This window comes from Taeniopygia guttata, chromosome 5, assembly GCF_048771995.1.
Source record: "Taeniopygia guttata chromosome 5, bTaeGut7.mat, whole genome shotgun sequence".
Lineage (NCBI taxonomy): Eukaryota > Metazoa > Chordata > Aves > Passeriformes > Estrildidae > Taeniopygia > Taeniopygia guttata.
Window position 1 is genome coordinate 21,797,725 of NC_133030.1, and position 18,489 is coordinate 21,816,213.

At 42.2% G+C, this 18,489-nt stretch overlaps 2 protein-coding genes across 6 annotated transcripts in view; both read right to left on the reverse strand.

Annotated features, from left to right (window-relative positions):
* SLC1A2 (solute carrier family 1 member 2) overlaps nt 1–6,422 on the reverse strand; it is an 86,211-nt gene extending 79,789 nt beyond the window's left edge. Inside the window, exons 1-2 of one of the 4 annotated variants that reach the window (XM_072929863.1) lie at nt 4,970–5,596; nt 370–503 (exon numbers count right to left, since the gene is read on the reverse strand). In XM_072929863.1, the coding sequence (XP_072785964.1) occupies nt 370–404 (35 nt within the window). In that variant the 5' untranslated portion in view covers nt 405–503; nt 4,970–5,596. Of the gene's footprint in view, nt 1–369; nt 504–2,856; nt 3,057–4,969; nt 5,597–6,399 lie in introns of those variants that run through there. The other 3 variants (XM_072929864.1, XM_072929865.1, XM_030274099.4) reach the window with 3 other exon arrangements.
* Nucleotides 6,423–9,500: 3,078 nt separating this feature from the next.
* The window catches only part of PAMR1 (peptidase domain containing associated with muscle regeneration 1), a 54,765-nt gene continuing 45,776 nt past the window's right edge, over nt 9,501–18,489 (reverse strand). For both annotated transcript variants that reach the window (XM_002199633.7, XM_030274101.4), the window contains 5 exons: nt 17,155–17,367; nt 15,532–15,598; nt 13,157–13,389; nt 11,508–11,803; nt 9,501–10,548 (listed from right to left, as the gene is read on the reverse strand). In XM_002199633.7, coding sequence (XP_002199669.5) covers nt 10,012–10,548; nt 11,508–11,803; nt 13,157–13,389; nt 15,532–15,598; nt 17,155–17,367 — 1,346 coding nt within the window. In that variant the 3' untranslated portion in view covers nt 9,501–10,011. The remainder of the gene's footprint in view (nt 10,549–11,507; nt 11,804–13,156; nt 13,390–15,531; nt 15,599–17,154; nt 17,368–18,489) is intronic.

Consider the following 18,489-nt stretch of genomic DNA (forward strand, 5'->3'; position numbering starts at 1 on the left):
AAGGTCAGACCCACAGCTGATATGACTAATTACCAAGCTACATTCACTCCATCTGTCCCACAAAATGTCTAAGAAAGAGCATAGGGTAAAACACCTCCGTCCTATGCTGGTGCTCCTCAAATCCTGCGTAAAAATAACAGTGAGAGTATTTGGAAGATTTCATCCTCTGAACTATCTAAACATTTGTGCCAGAAAAATTCCTCAAGTTTCCGTGTAGAGGGATTTTGTGGGCAAATTACAGAATAAGAGCTCAGATGACAAGAAATGTGTGGGTGTGCTTGTATATGTTGTGGCAGATCCTGAAAAATCACTCTCCTATGCAGGTGTCTGAACCCTACATGAAATGCCAAGTTAGTTTTCCTGACTCACCTAGGTGTGTCATGTTGTCTCCAGGCTAGGTGCATAATACAAGCTGGCAATCTTCCTTTCAGGCTTTGTCTTGACAATGCAGCAAAATGCTTATGACTCCTGCTCCAAGATCCAAAACCATCACAGCTGCATGACTAAAAAAATAATCCTGTGTAGTAAATGAATTCTTCATGTTCAAATGTGTTAAAAAAATTTTGGCAGGTTAACTTGTATTCACAGAGCTTTATGCCAGTAAGGTACTTATTATTTGTGCCTCCTGTGTTAACTTATGTTGACTAATAACCATATGTCTACAGCTAGTAAAAAACCTATGTGGGTTCCACAGCTGTGGCTAATTTTGGAGAAATCAAATCACATGCTCTCTGGTCTGCACCAAACTTTTATTGTTTGGTGATCTGGTAGCACAGACAAACAGTACTCCTGACAGTGAAACTGCAGTTTCATAGACAGTGCAACTTGCAATGAAGATAGGAATAGCTATAGACTAATGTAGAAACAACCAAGTTTGGAGAGGAGGAATGGAGCTCAGATGCGATTTTTTTGTTTGTTTGTTTCCTTCTAAGTAAGATACTGATAGAGTCAAATACCAAGGTGGGGATCTCTGCACCTGCCATGCAGTTTATCTGCTAGTGTGAACAGAATGGGAGCACTGCATTTGTGCCATTTATCACAGAAACACCATTTATATTGTGTACATAGAACTGAGAAGCACTATTTCACTAATCAAACCACAACACTAAGCAATTACCCAGACTTCTGTCTATTCAAACATAGTAACATTTCATACTCTTCCACTTCACTGATTGATTTTGTTAGCAGGGCGCATACACACACACACACAGACATGCCTGTTAACTCTGCACCACAAATCTGAACAAGTAACATCTCTGTGCTTCTCATAAACCTTGCCTGGGACCACTCTCCAGAACTGAGACCAATGGAAGTGGAAGAGCCCACAACAGTCTTATCAACCTCTGCAAAATACAGTGCTCACACTCAAAGTGCCCACTAGGAATGACCACTGGCCCGCACTGACTCCCTAACCATGCCCATGGACTGGGAAAAGGCTGCCCAGCCAAAGGCACGGGGCTGCCCCGAGTCTGACCTGCACAGAGGGCTGAGCTCTGGGCTCACACACCTGCTCTGCCTCTGTTTAAGCTGCTTCTATAGATGCAGTGATAGTGTCTCCTAGTGGCTATATTCCTGAAGGAGCAGACCCTAATCCAAGCAACTCCCACTCTTTAGAGGCATACAAAATACAAACACATCTCTAGATTTTTAGAGTATCTAAATTAGCACTCTGAAAGGTTTGTTTTTGACAAATAAAAAACCAGCAAAACAATAGCAAGGTACTTTATTCTTTCCCTCCAATAAGACTAGAGAGAGATAAGAGCCATAATAAAACCATGTGAAGCACGGACTTTGCTCAGAGGTCTGAAGGCAAGCATGGACATCAACCAATCCGAGTCAATCTCATGTAACCTTTAGGTCCTATCAAGACCCTGTAAAAGCAAAGGAAATGTTGAAATGCTCTGCTTTGGTAAATCTCCACAGATCAACCAACCACCTACTGAGCCCTATACCACACACCATAGTCTGTGGGTATGGACTCATGATCTTTGAAGCATGTTAAGCACTCATGAAAGGCGATGCCAGCACAGATCAGGAGGCCAGGTCTCCCAGTAGAATCCTGCCTGCAGACATGGCCAGCAAAGGACATTTAAACAGAACATAAAAACAAGAAATCTTGAACTGTGTCCATACTTGGTGCTAACCCTTCCTCCTTGAACAGGATATTTTCCATTTTCAGCACCAGCTAAATACCAAAAATCCATCTTAGTAATGAGATCTGACCAGGAGATTTTGTGAAAGAAAGACTAAACCTTCAATATACAGACAGTGTAAACCAAAACCCCACTAGCTGGAACTAATAAGGTAGACCCAGAGGGCACATGGGTCTGGTTTTTGCCATGTTTTTGAACATTTCCTTTCTAATTTTCTTCCAATTGAAGTTTCCCATTGCTGACCATCCTCTTGGAACACAAAGATTTGCGCAGCAAATTTCCATACATGGATAACCTTAACCAAATAAGATATTGGAAAAAAAAAAAGGAAGGAATGACTGAAAAGACACAGACAGGGAAATCTTTCCTACCAAATCCTGTTTGCAAGTGATAACTAACTCTTAACAATGGAGCACAGATTCACCTTCCTCTATATATATCAGGGCCTTTTGTTGTTCATTAAACATCCTGTCACACACCTGACATCCTCACTTTGAAGCTTTTACATAAGCTTCCCTATTAGAAGAGTAATAGGTCACTACAAAAATTACGGTAGTTGGAGCAGTTTTAACACCACAAAATAAAACCTTTATATACTTCTGATCTCAACTAACATATCTAGCTGAACATCCCAAGAGTGACTAGATGCAAATACGGAGGGTATCCCTTGGTTCCCACCTCCAGCAGGTCCTTTTCCATGTACCTGTGTGCGCCTGCGATGGTGCCCATTGCTGCAAGCAGAGCAGTGTTTCTGCCACCATTCTCACATTGTGCCAGTGCTGGTGGAAAGCATTTCTTGAACAAGGTCCAGTCAATATTCACTTTCCCTGATGATCCTTTTGGTGCCTCAGTTTGCTGACCTTTACGCCAGAGTGAAAGCTAATCTCTACCCTCAGCTTTTCACTTGAGGGAAAAGAAAGATGAGAATTCAGTTCTGGAAGAGGTTCTTACTGGTAAACATGGATTGACAATTGAAATGCTTCCCACTCAACTTCATTTTCCGCACCTCCTTCAGCTGTCACAGACCGCTAACTGAATCATACCAAACAACAATTTCAGTTTGCCTTAGTCTAGGTAAATTTCCTACAAGGTTTGAAAACAAGACCTAAACTTTTTGTTTCTTTTCTCACCCTGACAATTTAGCTCTTTTCCATAAGAAAGACAAAAGCATGCATCTACTGAAGCCTTTTTGGTTTCAGCACTCTGATCTTTTGTAGCCTGCCTATTCAGTCTAATTCTTTTAAAAGCACCTCTCTTTCTACACACATTTAAAATCTCCTTTCATCCAAAGTTGACAGATCTCTCTAACACAGCCACCTCTTATTAAACTCCTGTACAATTGATCCCACCTTCCACCGCTGGCCCAAACCAAGCACAGACCTCTACAGCCGCCTCATGTGGGAATACAAATAGCAGATGACTGGAACACCCAGAGGAGTGTGATAGTGGGGGTAGTCCAAGGATACAAAAGGGAAAGAGCTGCAACCCTAGGCTGGTCCTTCTGTCTCTGAGCTTCTTCCTCATGGCTCTGATCATTTGTTGACAATATCTAGTTAAATAGAGAAAATGCTACATAGGGCAGATTAAAGTGCTGCACTGCCACCAAAACAAAAATGTACAAATTCAGTGCAGAAATTCCCTGCAAAGGTAAGGCAATAACAAATGATAAATTAATGACTTCTCTCACAGTCCTGTGAGAAGCCAAAGAGAGTCATATATTTGCCCTCTTTTAGACTGGGGGATTGTCCTTTTTTTCAAAGCAACGCAAACCAATACTTTCTAACCTCCCATTCCCCTCAAGCCAAGTGCTTGGAGGCCGCTGCACAGACAGCCAGTTTCTTCTTCTGACCAGGTGATAGGACACTTGTGTGCACACCCTCCCAGACATGTGTTGGGTTATTTAAATCAGCTCAGCAAGTCTTTTAGCCTGAGAGACACAAAGGCAATATAAACAGAGCTTCCTTTTGCACTCTGTCCTTAGAGAGTCCTACCTTGAGCAGATCATGCTGATACAACATGACAACATCCAGGGATAAAGGGGAGGCTCACACTAAACACAGTCTAATAGTGTTATAAGAGGGCAAGCAGAGATCAATGAAATCTTTTCTTTCCTACAACCAGCAAGTCTGTAAACTGAACAAGCTCTCTGCCTCATCAGAGAGCAATGAAATGAGCGACTCCTGCAATCCTGGCATGGGTAAAGACAACAGTTTCCTTCCAGGGGACACTAGCAGAGCTGAACTGTGTTTGCTTTTCTCTAAAGCCTCTTGTAGAACCCTTTGCCCTTCCCAGCATTTTTCTTGCTAGAACTTTAACGCATTTGGCACAGAACTGCAAAATTGCACAACTCCTCAAGAAGTTGGATTTGTTTGTTGCCTGTTGAAGGAATGGCTGGGGGGACAGGTTTTCGATTATTTTTGAAATTAGAATAGTAATAACTATTATTATTATTATTATTAACACTACCATTATATTTAGGAAAAAGCTTCCTCCTTCAAGTGAATCATTCACTTGTACTCTTCTTTTAGGCAGGTGGTTTAAGCTTGATCTGCCCTCCAGGGGTTAAATAAAGAAGTGATGGAAAGGAAACCCAAGACCTTTTCAGTGGCTCATATTTGAAATTTTTTCCCTCGATCTCTTCTATATGTGGATCGTCTGCTTCTCGTTTCCTCTCGCTCCCTAATTATTCTGTTAGGGAATGGCGAGGGGCAAGGATTAACAATGAGGCAGATGACAGGAAACTGTTACCAAAAGAACAATGCCGGGCATCTCCCCCATCCTCCCGTTCCTCCCACCCAAGAGATGGTCCCCCTCACCCTTCTGTCGATGCCATGGTTCCGAAAAAAACCCTGTCTTCTCAAGGGTCCAAGGGATTAATTTGGACAGCAGGGCGCGAAGGAGGTTGGTTCTTTGGTATAACCCTCGTTCACGTCTGGGAAGGAGCACGCAATTCCTTGTAATCCTGGGGGCTCGGCAGGGCGAGGATCCGGCAGCTCCGCTCCTCGGCTCTCCCCCACCCCGCCGTCCCAGAGCCGGCTCTCGGTGCCCGGGGACCGGCGCTGCTGCCGCCCAGCAGTGGCCGGCGGGGCGAGGAGGCGCTGGCACCTGGGTGCGATCCCCGCGCCCTCCCCTCGCCGCGGGGAGCGTGTGCGTGTCTGCGCGGCTGTGTGCGAGAGCTGGGGGGCGACTTCACATCGGCGCGGCGCTGGCTGAGGCTGGATTGGGAGGTTTAGCCCTCGAGCCGTGGATTTGCAGTCAATCCCTCTCTATTTTAGGCACGGGCTGACATCACGAGCCGTTGTTACTCCTATAAATCCCCCCCAACAGCTCCTTGGCAGCAGCGGGGGGGGCGGCGAGCCCCTCGCAGGGGGAGGGCCGGGCGCCGCCGACCGCGACCTGCCCCGTTCGCAGCGGCCGCCACCGCCTCCCGGGGCAGGCTCGGGACTGCGGGGAGCCGGCCGGGAGCCGCGGGAAGGAAGGCGCGATCCCACACACACACACACACACACACACACACACACACACGCAGACAGACACTCACACACGGCCCCGCTCGGGGTGTCCGGCTGCCGCCGCACACCGCACGTGTCCCGGCGAGCGGGTCCGACAGCTCGGCCGAGGGGCTGCGCCCCGCAGCCGCGGCACCTGCCCCGCCGCACCGAGGCGGCAGCCGCCTCCCGGGAGGCCCGGGCCGCCCGGCCCTGCCCCGCCGCGCTGTCGCCCCGGGACGGCCGGGGCTGGCCGGCGGGACCGAGGGGCCGCGGGAGCGGGGCCCGGCCCGCAGGGACGCGCGGGGCGCGGCGCGGGGCGGTGCTGCCCCCTGCCGGCAGCTGCGCGCGGCGCGGCGCCCGGGCCCCACCTGCCGCCGGCGGCCCCTCAGGCCCGGCCCGGCCCGGCCCGGCCTCGCACCGCCGCGGCCACGGGGAGCGGCCGCAGTCCCGCTTGTGGCCGCAGCCCCTTCCACGCCTCGTCCGGGCCCGCCCCGCGCCCCTACCTGCGCCGCCCGCCGCCGCCCCGCCCCGCCCGGGCACCACGGCCCGGCGGACCCGGGCCCGAGGGTCGCCCAGGGCACTTTTGCAGCGTAGGGCAGGAAATTCCTGTCCTGTTCTGTACCCGCACTCAGGTGCTGGGGCACAGAACGCTCGTGTCATGGCCAGACACTGCCACACACCTTCGCTCCTGTTCCTCCCAGCTGGGGCTCTGCCCGCCAAGCTCAGTGCTGTCTTTTCATCCAAGTCTGACCAACCTGATATCCCGTTTCACAGGGAACAAACATTCCTGCCACAGCTCGTTCCCTCTGCACCGAGGAGGTGGCACAGAAAGCCAGCAGCCATGAGGAAAACCCCTGACTCGATAAGGATTGCAGGGATTGCACAGCTGAGCAAAGCCTGCCTGACCCTCCGCACCACTCCCACTCCCCCAGGATGCCTTTCCTGCACCGAGCCAATTCCAGTTACTTGCCCTTAAAAAATGGCAGGATGCAGCCTATCACGCAATCCCCAGTCCTAATCAAATACACATTTTTTTTCTTGTAATCTTACCATGGACGTAGGCTTTCAACAGAAATATTTTACAAGGGCAATTCTATGAGAGTAACTGAGGGTGCCTGAAATGAACTTGTATTTCAGTATGTCCATTTCCTTTCAGTGCTATTTTGCAGCTAAGCACCCTGGCTTTTGGAAGTAATTTAATGCAGCCCTGAGACATACAATGGGAAAACATACACTCGTTGGAGGGAATAAGAATGCAGAGAGTGTTTTGCTCTACTCTTTCCATAGCAATATCCTTATGGCCTTTCCAGAATGCACAGCTCTTTTTCCTTGGAGGGAAAATGAGCTGCTATCCATGTTGTGCTATTTCACACCCTTTCTCCAACAGATGGCACAGATCCTCACCTGTTTAGAAAGAGCTGTTTGAAATAGTTCTGTACCTTAAAAATAGAGTCAAGCTATCAAAGATACTAGCAATTCCAGGTCACACATTGCTTTTTTTCAAACATTTATCCCTATTTTTCCTCATTATTGGCATTAGATGCTAATTCATGCATAGTTCTCTTCCGTCTTTAAACAAGAAACTAGTGTGGATAAGCCTGACAGAAAGGATGGACAAGCTGGTTTGTAATTCCTGGGAATACTCGACGTTGTGCAGGTGCTTGGGTATGTTGATATGACTGCTCACTCGTACATGTGAATACCTGTGTCATACAAGCAGAGAAATAAAACATTATGTGGGCATTTAGAGATAGCCAAATTTGAATCTAGGATTCAAACATGACTGAGGTCCAGAAATAGAAACAAATGCTGCAACCTCATCCTCCTCCGGTAAAGGGCTGTGCTAAAATCTGAATCCTGGGGTTGAGAGGTGTCTGGCTATTTTCTTGCTTCTGCTTCCTTTGAAGAGCATCATGGCTGTGAAGAGTTTGAATAGTGTTCTGCATGCACAGCTATAGCAACCTCCTGAGATTTTAATTCCATGAATTCCTACAAGTTTATTTTCAAGAATGTATTTTTGTGTGAGATACAGCTAGTGAACAGCTATATTGTTGCTGTCCAAGCCCAGAAACTTTCAACCGATTTGAAGCCAAATGGGGATGGGATTCAACACTGAGGAGCAGTTAAAGGATCAGTAAATACTAAAATATGGTTGATCTTTAGTAAAAGGAGAAGAGTGAGGTCTAAGGCTGGAATTAAACCAGAATTTTGCAGATCTGTTGGGACTGGACAGAACCTAAAGGGAGAAAAAGGCATTTAGAACCTTGTCTCTATCAGTTGTAGCAGTGGAGAGCAATAATGCTATGGAAAGCAGTGCCGTCATGGTGTCCTAACTTAGAAGACAACCAGTTTGTAGGTCTTTATAATTTCTATTTACCATTAAATAATACAATAATTATTTGGAGTGTAGAAACACTCATTTAATGTAATCATGAAAGAACTTTCTAATTTCATTCTTTGTCATTGGTGTTAGGAAGAAACACATGTTGACTTTCTGCAAGTTTGTGCTTCTCCAAAACTGACACCTAATTTACTCTAACCCATTCTGTCAGCAGGGGAGTACCACGCATTCATTGGCATGTGTTCCTCCCGGCAGAGGAATGAAACACATCATGTTTTTCACATTTAATTCAGGATTTTTGTTGCTGTTGTTGCCATGCACTTTGTCAGCCAAGCATAATCTCCTGGCAGGAGAAGACAGACAAACAAGATAGAGAAGCAATATACTTTGATTGTAGCCCTTAAACTTTTTGATTTAAGCAACATGATGTGGTCCTATTGCCAGTGAAAACAAAGAAAGTGCAAAAGCATACACAACAAGTATTTCTGCCAAGAAAATAAAAAAATAAATTACATGGAATGATATTCAATACTAATTGTCCTTTTAGCAGCAGTTTTCAGATTCAAAAGTGGGTAGAAACTACCGAATGTTAAGAAACTTGTAATGAAGTTTTACAGCAGCAGAGAATCAGAACTGAAATCAGATTTGCTAACTTCAAGTTGCCATAGCCATGCAATAGGCAGAACACAACTTCAGGATCTGAATCCTTCTTGATAAGAGCACTAAATCTTTTCATCATGTTCCCAGCCTTCACATCCAACTACTGCTGTAAACTGTTTTGGGCACTGTAATAATTTGAAGGTCCTAAAAACTCCAGGGTGTCATATATGACTTACCAAGAAAGCATTAGTGATGGAAGACAGTCATTACTGTCTCTTCTCCCCAGCTTTTATAGGGTTAATCCCTAGTCTTTAGCCATGACCAAATAGAGAATAGAGGATGATTTAGTGAAAGAGCAGTGACTAAGGACCACGAGGACACCCGAGTGTCTCCCTGGACAACATGTCCAGTGGGAGAATCTTACCCTCTGATGTCAAACAGTTCAGCCTCAGCTCAAGAAAAGTGGCTGCTAAGTGTGAGACTTAGACATTATTCTTCACCCTGAAGAGCTACAGAGGAGTAGTTTTACCACAAATGTATGGGAACTAATGGGAACCAAAAGTTTTCCTAAGGTTTTCAAAATTCTATGAAACAACCCACTTAGAAAAAAGGTATTTAAAATATTTTTCATGTTTTCATTTGTTTAGAATACAAGGTGAAAGAGAACTCCTCTGTACATTTCATTGTAGTGGTTCATGTACAATAGCAGGACTGGGTGTATTAAGAAGAAAAACTCTTGTTATTTATATATATACATACTCCTTGAATTTTGTGCTGATTCTACTTTTTAGTGTTCTTGAAGAGTCCTCTCCTGAAGTGAGAGTGACATGCAAAGAGACAACGGCAGTAGAGAGTTCTGAGAGTGTGACACAGATAAAGCAAAAATGGATCTAAATAATGTCAGACATGAGTATGTAGGTTAAAAAAACAAACCATGGTTTATTTAAATGTGTAAAGTACTTGGGAGGGAAGAAGATTACATTGTACTATGGCAATACAGACAGCACATACCACAACAAGCTCATCCATTGTAGTGAATTCAGGCTACTCTTTCCAGAGTCCTAATCCACTCAGTCACACAGATCTTTGGGAAAGGCTCACCATTAATTTCTCCAGGGAGCTCCACACTACAGATTAATTTCAGACAGAATTTACTGTCCTGTTTCTGCATGTCAGACTCAGGAGCAGAGCATCATCCTCCCACCAGGGGAGACAGAAAAATATGACAAAACTTCTCATGCACTAAGACCCTCTGTCATGGGTTAAGTAAAAGTAGCCTGATGAAATATCTGATCCTAGGACAAATTACCAGGCTGCCTGCCTTAACCTTATCCCAGATGTGTCTCATCACTGGGATGAGAAGCCTGAAGTAGCAGAGACTGAGAGAGATATTATATTATAAAATGCCATTTCCAGACTCAGATTTTTATTTCATGTTCTTCTCAATCCAGTCTTTGAAGGGAAGAGCTTTGGTGTAGCCACTGTAGAGTTCTAGGCTGCAAGTTTTATCGTAACCCCAGCTCACTAATCCCATCAGGTGCCATCTTAGCTCAGGAGATGCTTTTCCTGGCAAAGTTATGGCAGCAATCCCACCAGTCTCAGCAGGGCAAATATTAGAAAAGGCTGTGTGGTCTTGTTTGGCACAGAACATGTTGTCAGTGATGCTGACTTGTATCCCATTATCCTCATACTGTTGTTCACACAACAGTGAATCCACCATCTGAACAACTCCCATGCGGATTGTGTCATTCTTGTATCCGAGATCTTTAATGTCAGCCAATACCTTCCAGCCAGTAACCATTATCTTTAAATCCTCTGTGGATGAAGTCAGGTCATGAGAAGATGACAAGCAAATGGGTTGAACACGACTGCTGATCCTGGCTTTGTCCAAGAGTTTTATGACAGCTATATCAGAATCAAGTAATATAGGATCATAATTGGGGTGCACTATGATGGCAGAAATCTGGAGAGGAAACAGAGTAGGAAGAATTGCAGGGTTAACAGCTATGGCAGGTCAGCAGCATGCTTTCCAACTACTAAAATACATTTTATTTTATCTTGCTTACTTCTCCTCTACCCCCACGTATGGTGTTCTTTCACTCAAATGAGAAATATGCAGTACATTACATAATATTGGGGCCAAACCTTTACTGCTCATTTCCTTAATGAAATGCTATAAGAACAGATAGGATTCCTATAAGGAAATACTCTTTTTAAAAAAGTAATATATTTTCTTACAGGAAAAGAATGAAAAATATGCAATTAGAAAAAGAAACTAAAAAGGGGTCACGAGGGAAAGAATCAAGTTAATTATGATATTTTGGATAAATTTCATTAATTAGCTCAGACACACATGCCACACTTCCCCCAAAAAAGAGATACATATACCCAAAATTGCTGTATTTCTCATTTTGACTTCAGCTTTTCTAGTTCTGCTTGAAAAAAGCAAATCACTCTGGTGAGCCCAAGGTGCTATTTTTGGAGCTGGAGTCAGATATAAACTTCTTTTCAGTTAGAGCTCTATGGCCTTGGGGCTGAGAAGTGAAATGTGCTCATGGCATCAAACCAGGATTTAGAGCACAAGTGTTTCCCTCATAAATTATGCTAATCAATTTTGACAGTAGCTGGCATCTCTTCTACTTTCTTACTGGCAATATCACTCAAGACATTATGGCCCACAGAACCTGGGCTATTTTCTTAATTAGGGGTGAATGTATGAGTTGGATGGCTTCGAGGAATTCAATAAACTACAGTGTATGCCCCTCTTATGCCACAGCACTTGAGTCTCTACACATGCATTTCAAAGAACAACATATAAGAGAGTGCATTGCCCAAAGGGTCACCTTTTTATCCCCATACAAGACAGATGTGATCAGCATCTACCTGTGCTCATAATTTTTCACTCCTGTCAGGCTTACTCACCCTCAGGTTCTGGATGGTCTTTTCATCCCTGTCATCATCTCTGTAGAATTTGCCCAGAACTACCTTGAGCTCTGCTGTCTTGAGCACGATGGTCTTGCCCAGGTCAGTGACACAGTGGGCTGCCACCACCACGGTGCGCTCGTTCACCAGGGCCCCGCTGCAGATCAGGATCCAGGACCCCTTCCGGAGGCTGTTCTCCTTCACCCCGTTGGCTGTGCGATAGATGGCTGCTTGCCATGGCCACCTCATGGAGCTCATTGCCTTCGTAAGGGTGATGTTTTCTGCTTTTCCACAGACTGAGGAAACATGTAGCAAAAAAGTAGGTAATCCTTTCTCCCCAAAAGAATCTGAGCATTACTCTTAATTCCTTGTTAGAATGTGCCATAAGGAACTAAACTGCAGTGATGAATATGAAGTACAGTTGTCTAATTAGCCTCTGTCTCTAATCTGCAAAATTATAGGGGTATTTGATATAGCTTTAAAAAAAATATTCAAGTTTTCCATTGTTATCTGAATTCCTGGGTAAAGTAGGAATGTGGATTTAGCACTTGAGCAGTGAATTTTCACAAAAACCTTATTGAGTTGCACTATTATGAGATGATTGCAGAAAGAAATGGAAAGAACACCCCTGATTCTTGTTTATCATAAAATGCTATAAAGTCATCAGTGCACTAGAATTCACCCTAGGCAGTCACAATGTATTTTTGAGGCCTCTCTTGGCACAAATCTTTGCACAGGTCAGTTCATTCCTATAAAAACAGACTTGCCTTGTGATAAGAATGTTAAAGCAAATGCATCTAAATCAACAGTCATCCTGGGGAAAAGAAAAAGCTCTGCCTTGTTCTAGGAATATGCTATCTATGCTTGGACCTCGGGTAAAATCTCCTATATCATGAAAGGTTTAACTTCTGTTGAAAGAGTTACATTGCATGATTGCATTTTTTAGTCTCCCTTTTTCTTCCTGGTAGTGTGTGCATGTCCATACTGAATGCAATACTTTTCAAAATACATTATATGATCTCAAAGTAAAACCACAAACAAGAACAATAAAAATTTGTTTGTTGTTAAACTCTACTTTTCACAGTTTGCTTGATGTCAGTAGTGGAGTTTACCAAATATTGTTACGTTCTTACCCTAACTTACTTTGTACACTACCTTCAGATTAGATTTTATATAGACTTAGAGTTTGCAATATGAACCCTTCCTTAGCAGGGTTTATTAAAGGAAGAGCCTCTTTAAAATTGCAGACTCTCCCTTTTATTGCTTAAACTTTGATGTTTTGTCAGCTGTGTGCCAAAGTATACAAATGAAAGAAAAATCTCATTTGTAGTAAAGAATCTAGAAAAACGTGAAGTGGTAGTAGAAAGCTATTTCAAATCAGGAGAAAGACTCACTATACATCTTGTTCAATAAAAGAGTAGAAAAATTAACGGCAAATTACAGTGCTGAAAGCCTGATCACTTTATCATCAAGTTCTAGTGGTGGATAAAAAGACACATATATCCTTCAAGCTTTATTGCTTCTTTCTCCCAGCTGGAAGTATAGACAGCCTACACTGCTGTGACTCCCTAAATATCTAACATGAATACACATCCTGTTTCCTCATTCACCCAAGAGATATGTACATTTTTTTCCCCTTGGAGACTCACTTGGAATACACACAGGGGCTCTCCCACTCCATTTTCCTGTCTTCAGGCAAGTCCTCCTGCTGCTGCCCAGGCGGCGGTAGAAGGGAGAAACGCACTCGTACTGGAGCTGAGTGTGCAAGTGCTGGTACCCTGGGGGCAGTTCTCCAAATGGCAGTGCTGGCTTCTTGGTTGGATAGATTTGAAGCTTTTGCTTGCTGAACGCAGAAGAGTAAAGTTGATGCAAAGGTGTTTCTCTGTTTCAAGGCACAAAGAATACAATAATTACAATATTATAAAAGTAATCATTACCGTAACTTTATCACCAGTTGTGTTAAGTATCATTTAAAATCACATGAAGTTTGCTCTTGAAAGAATAAAGAAAAAACATAATTCCAGTATAGTTTAGCAATACATCACAGCTACAACACATCCCATCAATTTAATTTAGGAATACTTCCCATCCATTTACATCCTTGCTATTTTATTTACATATATCCACACATATATAATTACGCATATGTTTATACATATCCTATTTGAGTCTCTTTTTTCATTTCACAGTTTCTGAATTTAAATCAATTGCCTCTGAATGTGGAAGTTTTTTCTATTCACAAAAGGACTGAGATACCATTTTTTAAATAAAGAAATTATACCTGAATTTGGCATTGTCATCATTAATTCTCAGTAGAGGGGAGATAGGCATGTCTTTTCTCTAGTGGATATTTTAATAGACAATATTAGAAATTGATTCAGATTAAATGATGTTGCTAAAATTGCTTGATTTAGCAATTAACAAAGATAATTGCCTTACCACAGAGATTTCATAATTACATAACTGCCAAGCTTCTACTTAGAAATTGTACTGATTAGCTGAAACAGGGCACATAATTAAGAAATAAATATATGCACCAGCATAGATATGGACCATAAGCTTGACTACAGTTATACTAAATTTTTATAATTTAAAATGTATCCCTTGCTTTAATGCTTAAAAGCTCATATCTAAAAAAAACCCCTTTCTTATGCCTGAAAAATTCAGCAGGAAATCAGTTTCCCATGAGATGTTTGGTACTGCCTGCATCTAGAAAAGGCTTTTTTTTTCCTCATGATGATTTCATTTTTTATCACAGTGAGACACAGACACCTCTATCATATCCAATCTGTGAGGCAATATATAACAGGAAAGTAAAGTTACAAAGAACAAGAGCAATGGCAAGTCTCTTGTATTTTGGAAGAAGGATGAGAGCTGCTGCGGTCATGCTTAGTCTGCCAGGGTACCATTCCATACTCACAGGTGACTTGCCATATTGCATAATCTAGACTTTACCTCACTATTGACCTATTAAATGGATATTCTACTTAAAGGGATTAAAAGCAGTCTACAAACATGAGATGCCATCATCTCATGGCATCTTATGGATGGGAGGGCATGTATGTTCTCTCAATACAACTGGTCTTCATATCTGAAACATAAAAGACCTGTATTCAAAAGTTAATAGAAAAATTTAAGCAAGAAAAGTCCCCTAATGGTTACTAAAGCCTCATGTCAGCTTCTCAGGGCCATCTGTACAATCACACATCACAGACCTGGAGAGTGGCAGTGACTGGGAAGTATATGCTTGCCTTGTTCCTCAAATCTTCTGTAGGCATCTGCTACTGACTGTTGCCAGAGATAGGATATGGCTTGAGCTGGACCTTTATTCTGACCTAATATGACTGTTCTTAAGACCAAAGATGAGGACAGTTCTTGCACTGAATTGAAAATTAAATTAGTCATGTACTTCAGAAATAACCCTGAAATGAGAAATTACTACTTGGACTAAATGAACCGGAACATTGCAACATATCTAATTCTGATGGAGTTTATTTCAAGAAATCATCAGAAGGGTAAAATCAGGAAGGGTCTAATCTTTCATTCCTTCCTCCCCTCCTACTATACTTCCTCCTCTCCCTCATGTCCAGCCTATATAAATTGTGCTATATTGCTTTGGATGCTGAAACTTACTGGAAACAGGTTGCATTGCCATACACTCCTCTCTCCTTGTGGTCTCCCTGTGCACTAAGATGGCACATATTCATATTTTAACACACATCATTAGCCCCAAGGAACTCTTCTCAGACTGTTCTCATAGTCTGGCACAAGCTTGCAAGCAGAATTCCAGCATCATCCTGTAGTTTGTCTGTCTCTATCTGTGCATTTCTTCCTGGCTGCCTCCAGCAACTGGCAACCTGTGCTTAATCAGACCACCCCTCCCAGCAGCTCTCATTGCTCAATTATCAGTGGATTTGTAAGAATCACTGCTCAGGCAGGCTAAACACATGGAGTGAAAAGGAGAGGAGGGGAAAAGCAATCACATTTTTTTCTTTAAACTATAGTTGAGATATTGCATTCTCACCTTGACTGAACCTGCATTGGAAGCACTTTCTGTCTCACCAGGTCAGAGATCTTTGGCTCTCTGCAGGCTAGAAAAAATATAATGTTGCACAGTACTTTTTCACATTCAGAGCTCAAGTGGTATGGTTCATACACATTTCCAACCTTTCCTCTCACTAACTGTAGTGGACTGGATTAAGAAAAGAGGCAGTTATTTGCATTAAATAAAGATCGACCCTAAAACCTATAGCCTTGGAAAAATACTTCTTCACAGTTCACAAGATCTATCCCATTTACAACAGTGGAAGCTACTGAACTGCTCTGCACTGGCACTTTCAGGCATGGAGGAAGATTTTTCCATCATTCAGTGTGTCTGAATGCCTCACTTGCACCACTACGGATGATGGTTTTGTATCAGAGCGAACTTTTCCAGTAATAGAATTATATGTAAAAATATTTCATTTCCATCTGTGTAGCCCACACAGCTAATCCCAGTGACTCGGCACACAGAGAAAGGCTGCAGGATATTGTGGACTTCTCAGAGTCTGTTTGTGCACTTATGGAAGGAATTGGAGGCTCTGATTCAAAGGAAGACTTCAGAGTTACCTGAATATGTGTAAAATAACAGAAAAGAGATCTAAGATTTCTAGTTTTGCCTATTCAGTTTACTTACTTTAAGATTAGGATAAAATATTCAAGTTCAAATAACTCTGCCAGGGTCTCCTTCCTGCTGCCCTGAGTGGCAGAAAAGGAATCTTGCGGGATGGATTTTATCTATATGCCTGAGCACTTGTTCCCTGTGTAATTTAAGAATATCTAGTTCTTTGTGGTTGATATATATGTTAACCATTATGTCAGTATCACAGTAAGCATCCATAAAGATGCTTTCCACAGATAACTAGATGCTTCAGGGAGAGATTATTTTCATCTAAAACAACAGAATAAAACAATTTGCCCAGGGGACAGACATATTTTCTTATATTATCATCATTTCAGTTTTTAAAAAATCCATATGTCAAGAAATTGTATTCATAAAATGAATTTAGCAGTTCCCCAGCCCAAATTCATTCATTCATTCATTCATTCATTCGTTCATTCATTCATTCATTCACTCAGGGTTTTATACACACAGTAGAATAGCTTGAGGTCAAGAGCATAGGATTTAAAGGTGTGATTCAGTGTTGGATGAATGCATATAATTTAATAATATCTTCAAGGCTGCTATGTACAGGCTCTGCCTTTTGCATTCATGACTGGTCCCATTGTTTTAAAATGATTGTGAAAGGACAGTTATTCCCTCTGACAGCAACAGATTGTTAGCTGTCTCATGAGACAATTATTTCATTCTATTTCAATTCCCTCTTAATCTTCTTTGATTTTGATTTTACACAGGCTTAGTCCTAGAATAAGGATAATAAGGGTTCTAGGGAACATTCCTTTTCCTGCTTAAAGATGGAATCTTCTGGAATCTGTCTGAGTATAGCAGCCAGCAGAGCTGGCAAACTACAAAACTCAGTATCAGGTATCAGCCAGACAGCTTACTCTTAGCAAATATGATCATTTGTTAAGTGCAAATGATATTAAACAAAATCCAGTAAAACCATAGCAGCTTGTGTGAGTTGTGGTAAAAAAGTTTGTAAACTACCTTTTATGCAGATTGGTTGCTTCCCTGACCATTCTCCATCGTCTTGGCAGGTCCTTTGTTCATTGCCACTAAGAACATACGAGTTGTTACAAAAGAAAGCAATGACTGTGCCAATTTTTGCATAGCGTCCATTCAAGAGCCCAGTGTCTTCTACTACTCTTCTGTAGCCATTGAGTGGGCCACCAGGATCTGAGCAGTTTTTTTCTTCTAGAACTAATGATAGGGGAAAAAGATAGCAACCATTTTATCAGGTTCACTACATTATTTTCACCCATCAAGTTGCTTGGCATTTCATTCAGATGTTACTAAACAATCTGCACTTTATTAAAGATGCCTTTTCAAGACCCATCTGGGATCCCTGTCTTTGAAAATGTCAAATATTAAAGAAGAAATTATAATATAGAGATGTCTGTTTATAATACACACTTCAGTCTCACCGAAAGCATAAGATTCTCAAATTGTTAAAACCTCAGCTGACAATCCTGAAAAAGAACCTTGACTTTCCGTTATGTTAATGTGCCATTAATATTAACAAGGCTTCTTCAACAGCATGAAAGTCTGCACTTAAACTATTTGCAGGAAACAGGCCCTTGTCATTCTTTTCCCTTTTCTGTATTTTCAATACTTCACTGCACTTGAATAATAAAACTAGACTACTTAATTTTGCTTTTATGTTTGGTTGCATTTTTTCTTAGCACTGAGAGAGATATCTCAATAATCCAGGGAAATAAAGGAATTGAAAGAGAACATATGTATGTATTTACTGACAATAAAAATTTAATATTAAAAGCTTACTCATGCTATATTCTGCCTATAAAACTGCTTTTGGATCCTCCTTCCCAGTATTTTCCACTTCTTTTAATTCTTGTTTTGTTTTGGGGTTTATTTTGGGTTTTTTTTCTGAATAATCTTAGATTTTTGGCCTAAATCTAGAGGAAAGTATTCACTATGTGATGCTAGAAGATGTTTTTTTCATTTATTTTTAACTTCTCTGCTCTTTCTATTTAGCAGCTGACAAGGTAGTGTGTTTTTTCTCTTTGGATTTCACCTCAGTTTTCTTGTCAGGACAACACTAACATGCAATTCCGTTTAATTTCTATGCCTGGTGTCTCAGTGCATGATAACCAGTGCACATCTAGTTCAGACAGCTGGTGTTGGTGCTGCTCTCAGAGGGCCCAGAGGTCTGGGACATATCAATTTACCCAAAATTACCTCTTCTTATCAGTGCTTCAGACTTGGCTGCCTGCTGAACCTCTGTTCACAAAAGCACCAACATATAACAAAGCACTCAGACATTTATTTATATTGCTGTGAAATCAGCACAGTTACAGTGCA